This window comes from Rattus rattus, chromosome 18, assembly GCF_011064425.1.
Source record: "Rattus rattus isolate New Zealand chromosome 18, Rrattus_CSIRO_v1, whole genome shotgun sequence".
In the NCBI taxonomy this organism is placed as follows: Eukaryota; Metazoa; Chordata; class Mammalia; order Rodentia; family Muridae; genus Rattus; species Rattus rattus.
In genome coordinates this window covers 24377426-24395714 of record NC_046171.1, presented here as the reverse complement: position 1 = coordinate 24395714, position 18289 = coordinate 24377426, and the positions used below count along the sequence as shown (strand labels likewise).

Genomic DNA, 18289 nt, shown 5'->3' with positions numbered 1-18289 from the left:
GTCATGAATAAGCAACCAATCAGGTGTGGGTGGCATACACGGGGATAAATAGAGGTTAAGCCTGAAGGCAAGCGGGGAGGCTTCCACCATGAGAGAGGAATGAGACAGGAATAAAAAGTCACTCATAGTAAGAATTTCTATGTCTCGCGTGCTTCTTGCCGGCGGGAAGTCGTGCGTGGGACAGGGATACAAGGAGTAGAAACCCAGGTCAAAGGCATGGAAATATTTTAACAAGATCACAGAACATTTCTGTAATCTAAAGGAGGAGGTAGCAATCAAGGACACTAAATAGACAGGACCAGAAAGGAATCTCCTCATGATACATACTGATCAAAGCCTTAATCGCACAGAACAGAAAGGATGTTATTAAAAGCTGCAAGGGAAAAGACCAAGTCACCTATAAAGGCAGGCTCATTAGAAGAATGCCTGCTTACCAACGTTAACTAAAGTCTATGAACAACTTAGGTGAAATCATGACCCCTAGTGATAGAAAAATAGCAGTAATTAAAAGTCTCCCAACCAAAAAGTCCAGGATCAGACAGTCAACGCAGAATTTTACTACACATTCAAAAAAGGAAAATAGATCAATATCCTTTATGAATACAGATGCAAATAATTCTTTAAAAATACTTGGAGCTGATACTCATGGGGAGAAGGAAAATCAGTTTTCTACAACAGAGTAACACTGGGTATATCAACCACAAGGCAGGCCTCATACTCAGGGGTAGTTGACCAATCTAAAAACCTATTTTTTTTTGTGTTTTGTTACGGTTTGATTTTTTTTCCCTTGATAGGAAAAGAACATGATATTGGGTGGGTAAGGAAGAGCAGAAGAGCTGGGAGGACTTGGGGATGGGGTAGGGAAAGAAGATGAGCACAATAAATTGTATGAAGCATTTTAAAATAATTTAAAAGTCGTAACAAAAATAATTTTTATTTCATGCATATGAGCGTTTCCCTACTTGCATGTATGTGCACCATGTGTGACTGGTGCCTGTGGAGGTTAGGTTACACATAGGGTTGTGAGCCACCCACCATGTAGCCTTGGGAACCCAACCTGGGTCCTTTTCAAAACAGCAAGTGCTCTTAACTGCAGAGCCATCTCCAATCCTAAAGGAAAATTCCTGATGAGCATTCAGAAGATGTTGTGGCACACTCTGTAGACTACTGACTGTCTCTGTCTCTGTCTCTGTCTATCTCCTTTTTAAAAAAGATTTACGTATTTATATGAATACACTGTAGCTCTCTTCATCTCTTCAGACATACCAGAAAAAAATCATTGGATTCCACTACAAATGGTTGTAAGCCACCATGTGGTTGCTGGGAATTGAACTGAGGACCCCTGGAAGAGCAGTCAGTGTTCTTAATCACTGAGCCAGCCCAGACTGTTTTAATCTTTATAACCAACCATTGTTTTGATATTGAAAAGTTAAAACTAATCTTCTGATCACCTCGGGTGGAAAAATAAGAACAAAGAAACAAAGATAGTCGGTCTCGACTAGTCCAAAGACTCCTTAGGACTTCCTACTTCCATACTTCCGTGAATCATTCTTAAGTTCTTTGAAACTGAGCAAACTTTTGTTGCCTGGTATCATGGCATACACTTTTAATCCCAGTACTAGGGAGGCAAAGGCTGGTGGATCTCTGAGTTAAAGGCAGGTCTGTTCTACAGAGAGAGAGTTCTAGGAAAGCCAAGGCTACACAGAGAAACTGTTTTAAAAAAAGAAAGAAAAACTTACTGTTCAACAAAACTAAATGTTTACATGTAAAGTTTTACAGCAGGTCATAGTCTCAATAAAAAAGAAGAGTAGAGTAAGCCTTAAAAAATAGAAAACAGCCCATAATAATTTACGTTTGCCTGGAATGGTGGTGTATGCCTTTAATCCCAGCACTCAGGAGGCAGAAAGCAGAATATACCCTGTCTCGATTTCTTTTGTTTTTAAAATTTCCTGTGCAATCATTCTTGGGTCCCTGTACGGACAAATCTATCAAAACCAATGTTAATCCAGTCAGTAAGTTTGACCAAGTAACCTAGCAAAGAGGTGTGCAGAATAAGGAAGCTGTGCAGACATTCACAGGATCACTGTCAAAGTGCAGTTTCAGAACTGCAACACATCTAGAGGACAGCCAGAGCAATTCCTTGCAGGAAACAGAAGGTTTCGGGAAGCAGGAGTGCCATGCAAGTGGGGAGACACACTGGTGCCATCTACTGAAGCTGCAACAGGTCTGCGGTGACTGTCACAGGTGCAGGAGGAAGGAAATAGGAAAGAAAGCAACTTTAAAGTTAAATGGTACAAAAACTAATGATGACACCTACTGGTGTGGATCTGGCAAGCTGAGTTGAGATTACAAGGGGAATGTTAACATCCCCCACACTGCCTGAGGCAGCTAGAAGTGAAGCTATCAAACATGGTTAAGCAGTTATCCAATGTATAAATCTATGCACACGATGGCCTACACATGGCCGAGTTTCTTGAGGAGATCAAGGCAGGAAAGATATCGAAGCACTGACTAACAACTTTCTGTTTGAAATGAGTCAACAGCTCTCCCCCATCCTACCTTCACTCTGAGTCAAAGAACTAATAGACTAAACCAAGGCCATAATGAGGTGATTGAACAGAAAGCAGGATCATCTGCAGCAGGGAGAGAGTCCTCAAAGAAATCTTATCTATAAGTGAACAAACAGTGCTTCATTACCTTAATCATATCATCAGTTCCTCTGTCAACAGGTTTTGATTTGAGCTCTTCAACTTCTTTGTCTAATTCTAAATAATAAAAGATTCCAGTTCAAAATTACAAAAATATTCACTACCAAACTGACAAGTACATTCTAAGAATCTCAAGCCTATAAATTAGAATGCATTTAAGAAGTCAGTACTTGGAGAAGTAGTAACTTCATTCAAACAATAGCAATCCTTTTTTTCTTCTCCCTCTAAATATGAAAACTTTCATTTGGAAGAGTAGTCTAAGTATTTATTACCCTGCTTTAGTGCACATGAATAACTGCGTTTCATCTGAAACTGTACACAATTCTTCCCTCTCTGCCTTCCCTTATTCATACACATATATGCAGAGGGCTTGCTATGCTGTCCAAGCTGGTGTTGAAATCCTGGGCTCAACTGATGCTTCTGTCTTAGCCTCTAGAATATCAGGGACTAGGTGTGTGCACCACTGTGACTACCTTGAAAATTTGGATACATATTCCATACATTCTATTATTTTTGTTATAACTATCTACTGTATAATCTTAGAGCAATAACTAAACATATATCAAATATATGTATTAATATGAATATTTCTTCAATACACGTTTAGTTCCAGAGCTTAGGTCATCTCCCCAAATAAATTACTTGTCTACAAACTGTTCCAACTTCTAAAAATAAACTTGTCTGTTCTGGTTAGAAAGAAAAAAAAAACCTTGGCATTTAAAATTTTAAGTTAATGAGAATTCAAGAGTTCCCCTAATCATACTAACAAAAGATACTAATATTAGTTTTCTTTTGGAATAAAAAAAGATATTAAATAGGGAATCAACCAACTTCAGCATGTACATATAATTCAAATTTCTGAGAATGTCTTGGGGATTACGTTTTGCGACTTTTACATTCCAGCTGATTTCTCTAAAAGACATAGCTAATTTAGAAGAATTTACAATTCATGTGAAGTAAAAGAGGGTTTTATTTTACCATTGAAAAAATATTCCTCGGGGTGGAGACATGGCTCAGTGGTTAAGAGCACTGGCTGCTCTTCCAGAGGACCTGGGTTCAATTCCCAGCACCCACATGGTGGCTCATAACTGTTTGTAACTGCAGTTTCAGGGAATCCAAAACCCTAACAAAGACATACAGATAGGCAAAACATAAATGCATAAAAAAAGAATTAAAACTTCATTTGTTCCTTTATTTATTCAAAGGCTGGGCATGGTGGTCTAATGAAAAAACTGTAATTTCAAACCCAGTACCTGTACACCTTGCTTTGGCTTTCTGTAGGAGCATCATCTGCTTCTTGGCAAACTTGATGAGATCTTCTCTGGGCAATGTTTCTAGCTGAAAGATGTAGTTGTGTTATTGGCTTTTATAACCCACCAAAAGTATGCCCACCAAAAGAAACACAGTATCTGCCTAAAGACAGAAACACTTTAAATATTCAAGCCAGTCATATTTTTTAAATTGACAATATAATTTTGATAACTAAAAGTAATTAGATGAATTGAAAATCAAACAAAAACCCCAGCATAAAACTCTTACAGAGAACATTAAGTTCTCTAATTGTACAAGCAGGGGCTGGAACTAAAGATTCCTTGAGCTGTAAAATTCATTCTGTTGTAAGTTGAAAGTCTAACTACATTTACATGTGAATCAGGTCACATTTAGACCTTGACTATAACATTAGGGTTTACTAACTGAAAATCACTTCATCATCTGCAGAATGAGAATAGCGAAGTTACTTATTTCCCGAAGCTTATGTGAAAGAATCCGGTGCTTAGCCTGGAAATCAGTCTGCAAACAATACATTTTGGTAATAAACCACTACCTTTCCGAATCATTTAGCATTAAACACTGTAGTGCTGCAAGAACAACCTTATTCAACCATCTTTTAACTATGGAGCTGGAGCCAACAGGATATAGCTCCTTGATTCTTCCTTCCTCTTAATCCCCACTTCATCGTGTCACTGTGTAAACTTTCATAAAACAGACTAGCTAAATGTTTGAAAAACAGCAGGATCTTAGCATACTGCTAACACGGACCAGGAAGTAAACAAACGGCTCGCATATCAGGAAACTAAAAAAGAATAGGAAATCTGTAAGTGATAGTAAATTAAAATGGAACTCCCCGAGGAAAGGTTAGTTCTTTAAGAAAAAAAGAAAGAATTCTCCCCACGCCAAAGTTTTCCAGTTCATTAACCTTATGCCTTACGGGGAACCTGGCGGCAGAATGCTCTCCTCACCTTGGATTTCGGGGTCCCGGAGGGTGCTGCAGCCACAGCATCTTGAGCAGAATCCTGTAAAACAAACCATCACAAGAGCTCACCCCAATTCCAGGTACAAGGCAGCCAATTAAATTTGTGGTGACGAGGACCCCTTCAGGCGGTAGGGGCCAGAGCTGGGCCGTCGCCGTAGCAAGAGCCAGCACCAAGTTCAAAGTCGAGCGCCGCAGCCGGGGTCCGGCCGCGAAGGCGGGGACAGGGTGCAGGCCGTGCCCTCCCACTCCTCGAGCGGCAAGGAGGGCCAGCGGAGAGGCGCAATACCCACCGTTACCTCCATCGTGGCAGCGACCCGCGGCCACCACGGCCTTTTCAGGCGTCCTAGGTACTCCGCCTCTGAGGCGGCGGAGCGCGGGTCAAAGGTCTTGCAACGAGGCGACTACGCCTCCCCCGCGTCTCCAAGGCTACGCAGAGCGGCACTTCCGCTTCCTCCTCCGTGTCTGGGAGGAAGTTCTCTGTGCGCAGGTCCCCTGGCCAAGCCAGAGCATGCTGAGTCGCCCAGCACTGTCCTGTGCTTAGTGACAAGCTTGAGCACAGGTTCCTTTTATCACTTTGTTTCCTAGTTTTTAAAAATGTGGTTTACAAATTTAACTATCCAGACTAGTAGGCATATGTGAAACAAATAGTTTAATGTGACTTAATTCTGTCTTGTTCAAAATAGGTTCCCTTTTGAATAGTAATTGGGAATAAATCACAGGATCCATTACGTTCCCAGGAGTTTCAAAATGGTGGCATGCTGACTCTGTATTTCCAAATATTAATTTACGGGCTAAGGTGCTTCTTGTGTTGTTAATATTGTCAATTTGAAAGGACCTATAATCATCTAGGAGACAACCTCTAGCATGTATGAGAGAGATTTATTAGACAAGATTAATTGAACTATGGAGACCCACAGTAACTGTGGGTGGCAGCATTCCACAGACTGGTGTCCATGGCTGCATAAAAAGGAGAAATCAGACTGAAAACCGGCATTAATCTGAAAGAATTCACCAAGGTCACAGTGTGGGAAGGTTAAGAGTGACTAGTGTCTGATAAGCACCCTCCCTTGTGATCACTAATGAGAGAGGGCAGGGTAAAGGGATTCAAGGGTTCTGTCAGAGAGTCCTTCCTTTTCCTCATAGGTACTCACAAGGGGATGAAGGCAAGATAAGGAAAACCAAACCAACCAAACAAAACCCCAGAGGACTCTAGAGAAGAAGCAGAGTAGAGGGAAGATATTATAATATAGATTTTCGTCGGTATTGTCTTATAGAGTGATAACAGGGCACCCCTAGACTGACATAGACCTTAAAAAAAATCCCTGATATTTTTCTATAGTTAAGCATGAGACCATAAACTAGAGGACAAAAAAAGTGGCTGCGGGTGGGAATATTAGTCAACGTGTTGTATTTTCATAGGTGATGGGGCATTCATTCAGCAGGTTTCTCAGGTTGTCTACTTCCAGGTATAGGCATACGCTAATTGTAGGTCCTGGCCTTCAAGCAGTTGGGCCCTCACCCCAAGCAGAGCCCAAGAGTGTTTAAAGTTACATATGGCAAAAGCCAGGTATTTTTGTTGGTTTTGATCATGGCTTCTGGAATTTATATGGCATGACTTTACAAAATATAAAGGCATCAGAGGTTTTCCATTCAAAATGAAGTTTTCTCCCTGATAATACTCTGAGGGGAGAAAATCATTACCTCCTCTCAATCCTCATTCCCAATAACAGCACAGCAAGCAACTGGATACCTTCTCTCTTTTTATTCTGATCCTTCAGAAACAGTTATTTTCTTCAGTTTAACAGTGGGTCAAATACCTACTGTTAGTCAATTTCCATGCACTATTTAAATTCAGTGAGAAGCTGGCTCTAGAGGTGGGATTTTCCTGTAGATTTTTTTTTTTTTGTCTCAAAAATTGCCCTCAATTGTATCAAACTGGTCTCTCAACTTTGTTTTGGGAGAAAGGAGAATAGCAAAATAGCCCAAGGTAAAAAGCATTACTTCTTGAAAAGATCTGAAAAGTAAACTATTTTCAAAAGAGAGTACTAGTGTTTACCCCATGATATAAAAACAGCTTCAGTATCCTGAGCTAGAACTGGCCTGAATATTGGCTCCCTGAGGACTAGCTTTCTTGGTACCGGAAGTTACCACTAGTAAGCTTCCAGAGGAGGGGAAGCAGTCCTTCCCAGGTATGCCACTTCTGAACCACATTAACCAGCACAGCTTGGTAGTCAGAGTTCAGCATGGCAAGTATACCTCGAGGGAAGCCATGCCTTGTACTGGAAACCAACCTAACTGATCGGTGCTACTGAAATTGTAGTTACTGGAAGAGAGTGTACAACCATTAATTTACTAAGCCAGCATAACCCCCTGCAATATGAACACTTGTCCTTGTACATCAGATGGGTTTAATCTTTACCCCTCTTCAAGGAAACTTTTCTTTGTAACAGATGGAACCACTAAGAAAACCACAGTCATCAGTAGTATTCAGAGGGAGCCATCCCAGACCACTTCCACACCTCAGAGAAAATTGAGGAAGAAGGGCTGGAAAGATTGTGAGAGGTACAGAATCAGGAAGTTTGGGGGTGAGATTCTGTCTCCTAGTAATGTCAGAAGCTACACCTATAAATCTCACCAATGTGACTGCCCAAGAAGGAACAAGGATGACATCAATGGATATGGTGAAGTGGGACAAGAAGAGCCAGTTAGGCCCCCACTCCACATAGAGAACTACAGGCATCTGAGGAGAGTTGGGAACAAGAGAGGTGGTTCTTCCCAAGGAAGGGCATGTGAGTTGGTTGTCCAGTAGCAAATAGCCCTGAAAACATACATACAAGCAACATGGGCTAAAGAGGATATAGTTAATAATATATATGTATATTATATATGTCTGCAATAACAATTCATAAAAAAGCCATGAATTGATGGAGAGCAGAGAAGATTACATTAGAAGGGTTTTGAGGGAGGAAAGAAAAGGGAGAAATGTAATTATTGCTAAGCTGCCCAGGTCGGGGAGACTAAGTCTTGCACATCAAAGGTTAAGTGAAAAGACTTATATGGGATGTCCAGGGGACTCCAGGTTTAAGAGTAGTGCAAACGAAGCACTTCTCAGAAAAAGCAAACAAGACATGAGGTAGCATTTATAGTTATCGTAAGCAAATATAAGTGCATAAAGAGAATACAACTTGTGTTATGTCTTCTCATCTTTGGTCATACAAGAGCCAAGAGTATTTCTCCCAGGTCTTTTTTTGCCTTTCCCACATAGATATTGAGCACATGCCAGGGCATTCCCTTCATGTCCCTGCTTTCAATTATCATAGTTTATGCAATTCTTTCTAGAAGGAAGCCTTGTGGAAAGAACATTCTGTACTCCATCCATCACTTACAGTAACGTTATAGCTTTTGTACATAGGCTCCCACAATTATAATCTCAAAAATAAATGACAAAGAGAAAGACAAATAGCTAGTAAGCTTTTAAAATTTGAAACAGGGTCTCACTATGCAGCTCACACTGTTCTGGAACACACCAGGTAGAACAGGCTTGGCCTTGAACTCAGATATGCATCTGCGTCTGGCTCCCAAGCACTGATAGTAAAGTTGTGTACCCCTATGCTCAGCTAGTAAACATTTAGAAAATTATTCGATGTCTTTGCTATTAAGTAAACACAGATTAAAACTAATTCAAGATTCTATCTCATACTAGGCAGAATGCCCATGATCAGGAATACAAGTGACAATACTGTTGTGAATGTGCAGAAAGGGAGTCTCTTCTACACTGTTGATGGGAGTATAAACTAGTACAACCACCATGAAAACATCTGGAGTTTCAAAAAGTTATAAATAGAACTATCATAATGTAACCCAACAATATCACTCATGGGGAAATAGTCAAAGAGCTTTAATCCTTCTGCAGAGATAACTTGCATATCCTTGCTACTTTATTCGCTGTAGGTAGGAAATCATACCAACCTAGATTTCCATCAAGTGTGGAATGGAGAAGGAGAATGTGATACATAGACTCAGTGGAATGTTACTCAACTGTATGAGAACATCTTGAAATTTGCAGATAAATGGATGGAATTTGAAAAGAAAAAAGCTAGAACAGTAGTTCTCGATCTGTGGGTCGAGACTCCTCTGGGGATCAAATTACCCTTTCATAGGGGTCTCCTGAATATTTGAAATTTACATAATGATTAATGTAAGTAGCAAATCTACAGTTATGAAGCCACACTGAATAGAATTTTATGATCGTGAGTCACTATAATATGAATTAAGGGCTGCAGCATTAGGAAGGTTGAGACAGACTATATTAGAAATAAAATTTAGAAAGACAGTGTATATATGTTCTCTCTCATATGTGGCTCCTAGATTTAAATCTTTTGTTCCCAGTGTTTAGCTCAGAATCCATATTGTAGTAAGGTAATTAGAACAGGTCGTTGGAGCATACCTATTAAGAGAAAGGAGAAAATAAAATACAGTAAAATATAAATAGACAGGAACTAGGGAATGGCAAGGAAAAACTGTGGAGAGGAGCAGAGGATGGGGAAGTAAGTCAGTGGGAAAAGGCTTAACTAAAATGAAGTGGGAATGAAAAAGCTATATGGAGGCTTAGGATCTTGCAACTTAAGTTAAAAAAAGGTAATTAGGTGCATAGTAGAACACAAAATGGCAATAAGGAATGGGCAAATACACTGAAATAAAGGTTTAAGTGGGGATGGCATCAGATAGGTAAAGGAAAACAGGTTAGAAAGTGTGACACTTCAAATAATGAATGTCCCCCATAGGCTCCCATATTTGCTATTGACCCTTATTTGGCGACACTGTGTGATTGCCATAGAGCCAGTTTGCATCCCCACCAATAGTTAGTAACTATTCTCATTCCCCTATATCCATGAACATTTGTCATCATGTGTTTTTATTAATTTAGTTCTTTTAAAAACTACTAGTCACTATTCCTTGGTTAGCATTAAATCTAAATGTAGTCTTAATAATCATTCCCTTGATGTTAAACTTCTGAAATGGTTTCTTCTGGAGTCCAACCCAGCATCACAGGGTAAGCAGAGGCAGGGGTGTGGGGGAGAGGTCCAAAGCTGCTTATGTTTAGCAATTTCTACCTTCTTTAACTCTTTGCTGTTCTGTGGCCCAAAGCCTCTCACTTCTGGTAACTTAATTCCTGCTGATAGCAGCAGGGAATTAGGAACAAAAAGCTTAGTTATCTGAGCTCTTTTCTCTCTGGCTCAAGGGCCCCTCACTGGCTTGGAGTTCATTACCTCTTAATGAGTCAGAGAGAAAAGAAAAGAAGGAAGAACATTAGCACACACACACACACACACACACACACACACACACACACACACACACACACACACCCATACACACATATTTTCACCAGACCCAACCAATCTGCTTCATCAATCCTACAAGTGTCCATGCATACTCACATACATACACATATACCTCCACATATATATATGTATTCATACACACACACACACACACACACACACACACACACACACACACACATCCAAGGATGAAGCCTAACAGTTATTCCTTAATCACAATTCTGTCCCAAGCCTGTTTCTCTTCTTAGTGCAATTTACATTGTATTCCTTATTATACAGCCTTTACTTATTATTCTATGAGGAGGGGGTCTATTTTTGATTCTAACTTTATTACATTTTTCTGGAAAAACAACTAAAATCATTTTCTGAAGCTTTCTTCCTAAAATTATTTGGATCAACTAAAAATGCTACAAAGTCATTAATTTATCTAAACAGCATTAATTCATGAAGTTCATCTTCATGTTGAGCTGCAGGAAATTTGCCCAATAGGGTGGGTTGATGCCCAGGAATCATTAGGCTATGTAATAGTGGTAGGGAAAGGTGTCTCAGCAGTGAGAAACAATCGTGGCACAGTCTCTGGGTCTGTGCCTCTCTAGAGTGCACCCATTGAAGCCCTGCAAAATGGTGGGCCTTCTCCAAGCAACTCACTTGCCTTTCCTAGATGGCTTCTGACAGGTTTCTTAGTCATTTGTGTTTTATCTTTTGAAAATGCTATGTTCAGTTCCATTCTGCACTTTTAATTGGATTGATCTTTGTTTTCTTGGGGTTTGATTTTTTTTTTTTTGTTCTTTGAATATTCTAAAGAGCAGCCATTCTGTCACTGTCCAGATTGGTAAAGACTTTTTCTCCTTATTATTATTTTTTTGTTTATAAAATATTGCTTATAAAACACATTTTATTATAGGTACTGGCACAAGGGTCAGGTGTATATTGAGTTGGCATATTATGTTTTAAATTAAAAATTGATTTTTAAAAATACAGTATGTTGTAATTACAGTTTCCTTCCCCCTTATTCCTCTACCCCTCCCCTCTTAACTGGATCCTTACCGTTTCTCCCTTTCATTATAAAGCTAACAGACGGGGTTGGGGATTATCTCAGTGGTAGAGTGCTTGCCCTGGGTTCGGTCCTCAGCTCTGGGAATAAAAGAAAAAACAAAAAACAAAAAACAAAAAAACAAAAAGGGTTGGAGAGGTGGTTCAGTGGTTAAGAGCACCAACTGCTCTTCCAGAGGTCCTGAGTTCAATTCCCAGCAACCACATGGTGGCTCACAACAATTCATAGTGAGATCTGATGCCCTCTTCAGTTGTGTCTGAAGACAGTTACAGTCTACTTATATATAATAAATAAATCTTAAAAAACAAAGACAAAAACAAAAAAAAGCTAACAGACACCTAAGGAATAAATATAAAATAAAACATTATGATTTGTCAAGTTGTAATTTGAAAAAACAACTGAATATGGAAAAGAGCAAAGAATATAGATAACAAATGCATATAGATACCGAACACACATGTTCACACATGTTTACAGGAATCCCATCAACACAAAAACCTGGAACACACACAGGAATCCCATCAACACAAAAACCTGGAACACACATGTTCACACACACAGGAATCCCATCAAAACAAAAAAACTGAAACACACATGTTCACACACACAGGAATCCCATCAATACAAAAAACTGGGACACACAGGAATCCTATCAATACAAAAAACTGGAACATACATGTTCACACACACAGGAATCCCATCAACACAAAAACCTGGAACACACATGTTCACACACACAGGAATTCCATCTACACAAAAACCTGGAACACACATGTTCACACACAGAGGAATTCCATCTACACAAAAACCTGGAACACACATGTTCACACACACACAGGAATCCCATCAATACAAAAAACTGGGACACACAGGAATCCTAATAATACAAAAAACTGGAACATACATGTTCGCACACACAGGAATTCCATCTACACAAAAACCTGGAACACACATGTTCACACACACAGGAATCCCATCAACACAAAAAACTGTAACACATATGTTCACACACACAGGAATCACATTAAAACAAAAAACTGGAAGTATATGTTTTTAAAAAGCCCCAATTTGACATTATGTGTCAAAGAACCCCCAAAGATGCCTTTGAATTAGTTTTTTTTTTTTTTTTTTTGGTTTTGTCTTTAAGAATGTTTTGTTTCTCCAGTGAGACTCCCTTGGAAAAAACTAGATTTTCATTTGCAAGTGACTATCAATTGGAGATTGTTTCTGGGTTAGGAATGGATCATGTGTTCACTTCTCCTCTCTGCTCCAGAACCACACCTGGTGCAGATGAACGCTGGTCCTGTGCATGCTGCCATTGTCTATGTGAGTTCATATGTGTGCCAGTCCTGTGTTTAGAAGGTCTTGACTTTGGTGTCCTTCATCTTCTCTGATTCATACACTATTTCTGCTTCCTCTTCTGCAGTGTTCCTTGAGCTCCGAGGTGAGGGATTTGATTTTTGAAAATAAGAAAATTCTTTTCTCTTTGTATCATTTGTATTGCCTTAACTTCCCTCATTGCTTCAGTGAAGCCATTTTCATCTCTTCCTTCCTTCCTACCTTCCTTCCTTCCTTCCTTCCTTCCTTCCTTCCTTCCTTTCTTTCTTTCTTTCACTCCTTCCTTCCTTCCTTCCTTCAATGAGTACACTGTACCTGTCTTCAGATACACCAGAAGAGGGCATAAGATACCATTACAGATGGTCCTGTGTCACCATGTGTTGCTGGGATTTGAACTCATGATCCCTGGAAGAACAGTCAGTTGTCTGAACCACTGAGCCATCTCTCCAGCCCTCCAGCAAAGACTTTTAAGGACAACTTTTTTAAAAAAATTTTTCTTCCATTTTTATTAAATTGGTTATTTCTTGTTTACATCTCAAATGTTATTCCCTTTCCTGGTTACCTCTCCATCAGCCCCCTAACCCCTGCCTCTCCCCTACTATATGGGTGTTCCCCTCCCCATACACCCCCCCCATTACTGTCACCCCCAAACAATCCCCTGCACTGGTGGTCCAACCTTGGCAGGACCAAGGGTTTCCCCTTCCACTGGTGCTCTTACTAGGCTATTCACTGCTACATATGAAGTTGGAGCCCAGGGTCCGTCCATGTATAGTCTTTGGGTAGTGGCTTAGTCCCTGGAAGCTCTGGTTGCTTGGCATTGTTGTTCTTATGGGGCACAAGCCCCTTCAGCTCCTTCAGACCTTTCTCTAATTCCTCCAACTGGGGTCCCATTCTCAGCTCCATGGTTTGCTGCTGGCATTTGCTTCTGTATTTGACGTGTTCTGGCTGTGTCTCTCAGGAGAGATCTACATCCGGTTCCTGTCAGCATGCCTTCTTAGCTTCATCCATCTTATCTAGTTTTGGTGGCTGTATATGTATGGACCATATGTGGGGCAGGCTCTGAATGGCTGATCCTTCAGTCTCTGGTCCAAACGTTGCTTCCCTATCCCCTCCTATGGATATTTTTGTTCCCCTTTTAAAGAAGGAGTGAAGCATCTGCATTTTGGTCATACTTCTTGAGTTTCATGTGGTCTGTGCATATTGGGTAATTTGAGCATTTGGGCTAATAGCCACTTATCAATGAGTACATACCATGTGTGTTTTTCTGTGATTGGGTTACCTCACTCAGGATGATATTTTGTAGTTCCATCCATTTGCCTATAAATTTCATGAAGTCATTGTTTTTGATAGCTGAGTAGTATTCCATTGGGTAAATGTACCACGTTTTCTGTATCTGTTCCTCTGTTGAATGGCATCTGGGTTCTTTCCAGCTTCTGGCTATTATAAATAAGGCTGCTATGAACATAGTGGAGCATGTGTCCTTATTGTACGTTGGAGCACCTTTTGGGTATATGCCCAGGAGAGGTATAGCTGGGTCCTCAGGTAGTGCAATGTCCAATTTTCTGAGAAATCTCCAGACCGATCTCCAGAGAGGTTGTTCTAGTTTGCAATCCCACCAACAATGGAGGAGTGTTCCTCTTTATCCACATCCTCGCCAGCATCTGCTGTCATCTGAGTTTTTGATCTTAGCCATTCTCACTGGTGTAAAGTGGAATCTCAAGGTTGTTTTGATTTGCATTTCCCTTATGACTAAAGATGTTGAACATTTCTTTAGGTGCTTTTTGGTCATTTGATAATCCTTAGCTGAGAATTCTTTGTTTAATTCTGTACCCCATTTTTAATAGGGTTATTTGGCTTTCTGGAGTCTAACTTTGTGAGTTCTTTGTATATTTTGGATATTAGCCCTCTATCAGATGTAGAATTGGTAAAGATCTTTTCCCAATCTGCTCGTTGCCATTTTGTACTAACAACAGTGTCCTTTGCCTTACAGAAGCTTTGCAGTTTTATGAGATCCCATTTGTCGATTCTTGATCTTAGAGCATAAGCCATTGGTGTTTTGTTCAGAAATTTTCTCCAGTGCTCAAGTGTTCGAGACTCTTCCCCACTTTTTCTTCTATCAGTTTGAGTGTACCTGGTTTGATTTGGAGGTCCTTGATCCACTTGGACTTAAGCTTTGTACAGGGTGATAAGAATGGATCGATTTGCATTATTCTACATGCTGACCTCCAGTTGAACCAGCACCATTTATTGAAAATGCTATCTTTTTTCCATTGGATGGTTTTGGCTCCTTTGTCAAAAATGAAGTGACCATAGGTATGTGGGTTCATTTCTGGGTCTTCAATTCTATTTCACTGACCTATCTGCCTGTCTCTGTACCAATACCATGCAGTTTTTATCACTATTGCTCTGTAATACTGCTTGAGGTCAGGGATGGTGATTCCCCCAGAAGTCCTTTTATTGTTGAGGATAGTTTTAACTATCCTGAATTTTTTGTTATTCCAAATGAATTGGATTGGAATTTTGATGGGGATTGCATTGAATCTGTAGAGCGCTTTTGGTAAAATGGCCATTTTTACTATATTAATGCAGCCAATCCATGAACATGGAAGATCTTTCCATCTTATGAGATCTTCTTCAATTTCTTTCTTCAAAAAGTTGGAGTTCTTATACAGATCTTTCACTTGCTTGGTTAAGGTCACACCGAGGTACTTTATATTATTTGGGACTATTATGAAGGGTGTCGTTTCCCTAATTTCTTTCTCGGCTTGTTTCTCTTTTGTGTAGAGGAAGGTTACTGATTTATTTCAGTTAATTTTATACCCAGAAACTTTGCTGAAGGTGTTTATCAGGCTTAGTAGTTCTCTGGTGGAACTTTTGGAGTCACTTAAGTATACTATCATATCATCTGCAAATAGTGATATTTTGACTTCTTCCTTTCCAATGTGTATCCCTTTGACCTCATTTTGTTGACTGATTGCTCTGGCTAGAACTCAAAACTATATTGAATAAGTAGGGAGAGAGTGGGCAGCCTTGTCTAGTCCCTGATTTTAATGGGATTGCTTCAAGTTTCTCTCCATTTAGTTTAATGTTAGCAACTGGTTTGCTGTATATGGCTTTTACTATGTTTAGGTATGGGTCTTGAACACCTATTCTTTCTAGGACTTTTATCATGAAGGGGTGTTGAATTTTGTCAAATGCTTTCTCAGCATCTAATGAAATGATCATGTGGTTTTGTTCTTTCAGTTTGTTTATATAATGGATTACATTGGTGGTTTTCTGTATATTAAGCCATCCCTGCATGCCTGGGATGAAGTCTACTTGATCATGGTGGATGATTGTTTTGATGTGCTCTTGGATTGGGTTGGCAGAATTTTATTGAGTATTTTTGCGTCGATGTTCATAAGGGAAATTGGTCTGAAGTTCTCTTTCTTTGTTGAGTCTTTGTGTGGTTTAGGTATAAGAGTAATTGTGGCTTCATAGAAGGAATTCGGTAGCACTCCATCTGTTTCAATTTTGTGGAATAGTTTGGATAGTATTGGTATGAAGTCTTCTATGATGGACTGATAGAATTCTGCACTTAACCCATCTGGACCTGGGTTCTTTTTGGTTGGGAGACCTTTAATGACTGCTTCTATTTCTTTAGGAGTTATGGGGTTGTTCAAATGGTTTATCTGTTCCTAATTTAACTTAGGTATCTGGTACCTGTCTAGGAAATGGTCCATTTCCTGCAGATTTTCAAGTTATGTTGAATATAGGCTTTTGTAGTAGGATCTGATGATTTTTTGAATTTCCTCTGAATCTGTAGTTATGCCTCCCTTTTCATTTCTGATTTTGTTAATTTGAACACACTCTCTGTGTCCTCTCGTTAGTCTGGCTAAGGGTTTATCTATCTTGTTGATTTTCTCAAAGAACCAACTTTTGGTTCTGTCGATTCTTTCTATTGTCCTTTTTCTTTCTACTTGGTTGATTTCAGCTCTCAGTTTGATTATTTCCTGCCTTCTACTCCTCCTGGGTGTATTTCCTTCTTTTTGTGCTAGAGCTTTTAGGTGTGTTGTCAAGTTGCTCATATATGCTCTTTCCTGTTTCTTTCTGCAGGCACTCAGAGCTATGAGTTTTCCTCTTAGCTCAGCTCTCATTGTGTCCCATAAGTTTGGGTATGTTGTACCTTCATTTTCATTAAATTCTAAGAAGTCTTCAATTTCTTTCTTTATTTCTTCCTTGACAAGGTTATCATTGAGTAGAGCATTGTTCAACTTCCATGTATATGTGGGCATTCTTCCCTTTAGCCCGTGGTGGTCTGATAGGACACGTGGGATTATTTCTATATTTCTGTATCTGTTGAGGCCTGTTTTATGACCAATTAAATGGTCAATTTTGGAGAAAGTACCAAGAGTTGGTGAGAAGAAGGTATATCCTTTTGTTTTAGGATAGAATGCTCTATAAATATCTCTTAAGTCCTTTGGTTCATGACTTCTCTTAGTCTGTCTGTCTCTAATTTCTGTTTCCATGATCTGTCCATTGATGAGAATGGGATGTTGAAATCTCCTACTTTTGTTGTGTGAGGTACAATGTGTGCTTTGAGCTTTAGTAAGGTTTCTTTTATGTATGTAGGTGCCCTTGTATTTGGAGCATAGATATTTAGGATTGGGAATTCATCTTGGTGGATTTCCTTTGATCAATATGAAGTGTCCTTCCTTATCTTTTTTGATGACTTTTAGTTGAAAATCGATTTTATTTGATATTAGAATGGCTACTCCAGCTTCCTGGTTGCTGCCGCCTCGGAGAGCCCGTGGGCAGCACCCCGCGAGCGAACTTGAGCCTCGGGACCACAGGTAAGACCAACTTATCTGCTGCAAGTGACTTGCCTGGTGAAATCGGGACACACAGAGGCAGAATTCCTCTAGGACCGGCACGTCCTGTGTTTTGCTGGAAGTCCCACCTGCGGATCCTGGCCCGGCAGCTCTCTGCTCCCAGACCCGTGGGAGAGAGACCTCACCGCCCTGGTCAGGTGGGCACTCCTGAGGCTGCAGAGCGGAAGAGACCACCAACACTGCCCACCCCTGCCCCCCATCCCTGGCCCAAGAGGCTGTATAAGGCCTCTGGGTTCATGTGGGGGAGGGCCCAGGAGCGGCAGGACCCCTGCCTGAGACACCGCCGGAACCTGAAGGAAACAGACCGGATAAACAGTTCTCTGCACCCAAATCCCATGGGAGGGAGAGCTAAACCTTCAGAGAGGCAGACACGCCTGCGAAACCAGAAGAGACTGCACTCTGCACATATTACTGATTCCAGAGGTAAACATCAAACTCCATCTGGAACCCTGGTGCACGAAGGCTCCCGGAAGGGGCGGCGCAGATCTTCCTGGTTGCTGCCACCTCGGAGAGCCCGTGGGCAGCACCCCGAGAGCGAAATTGAGCCTCGGGACCACAGGTAAGACCAACTTTTCTGCTGCAAGTGACCTGCCTGGTGAACTCAAGGCACAGGTCCACAGGAACAGCTGAAGACCTGTAGAGAGGAAAAAAACTGCGCCCGAAAGCAGGAACACTCTGTCCCCATAACTGACTGAAAGAGAGGGAAAACAGGTCTACAA

The 18289-nt window shown here is 40.5% G+C and overlaps 2 protein-coding genes across 5 annotated transcripts in view; both read right to left on the bottom strand.

Moving 5' to 3' along the window:
- Positions 1-5373, bottom strand: part of Gcc2 (GRIP and coiled-coil domain containing 2) — a 50762-nt gene extending 45389 nt beyond the window's left edge. The window contains exons 1-4 of one of the 2 annotated variants that reach the window (XM_032888347.1): positions 5253-5373; positions 4949-5002; positions 3962-4046; positions 2698-2765 (exon numbers count right to left, since the gene is read on the bottom strand). In XM_032888347.1, coding sequence (XP_032744238.1) covers positions 2698-2765; positions 3962-4046; positions 4949-5002; positions 5253-5264 — 219 coding nt within the window. In that variant the 5' untranslated portion in view covers positions 5265-5373. The remainder of the gene's footprint in view (positions 1-2697; positions 2766-3961; positions 4047-4948; positions 5003-5252) is intronic. The other variant, XM_032888348.1, reaches the window with a different exon arrangement.
- The window catches only part of P4ha1 (prolyl 4-hydroxylase subunit alpha 1), a 1160453-nt gene that overhangs the window by 832936 nt on the left and 309228 nt on the right, over positions 1-18289 (bottom strand). The gene's annotated exons all lie outside the window — the stretch shown is intronic.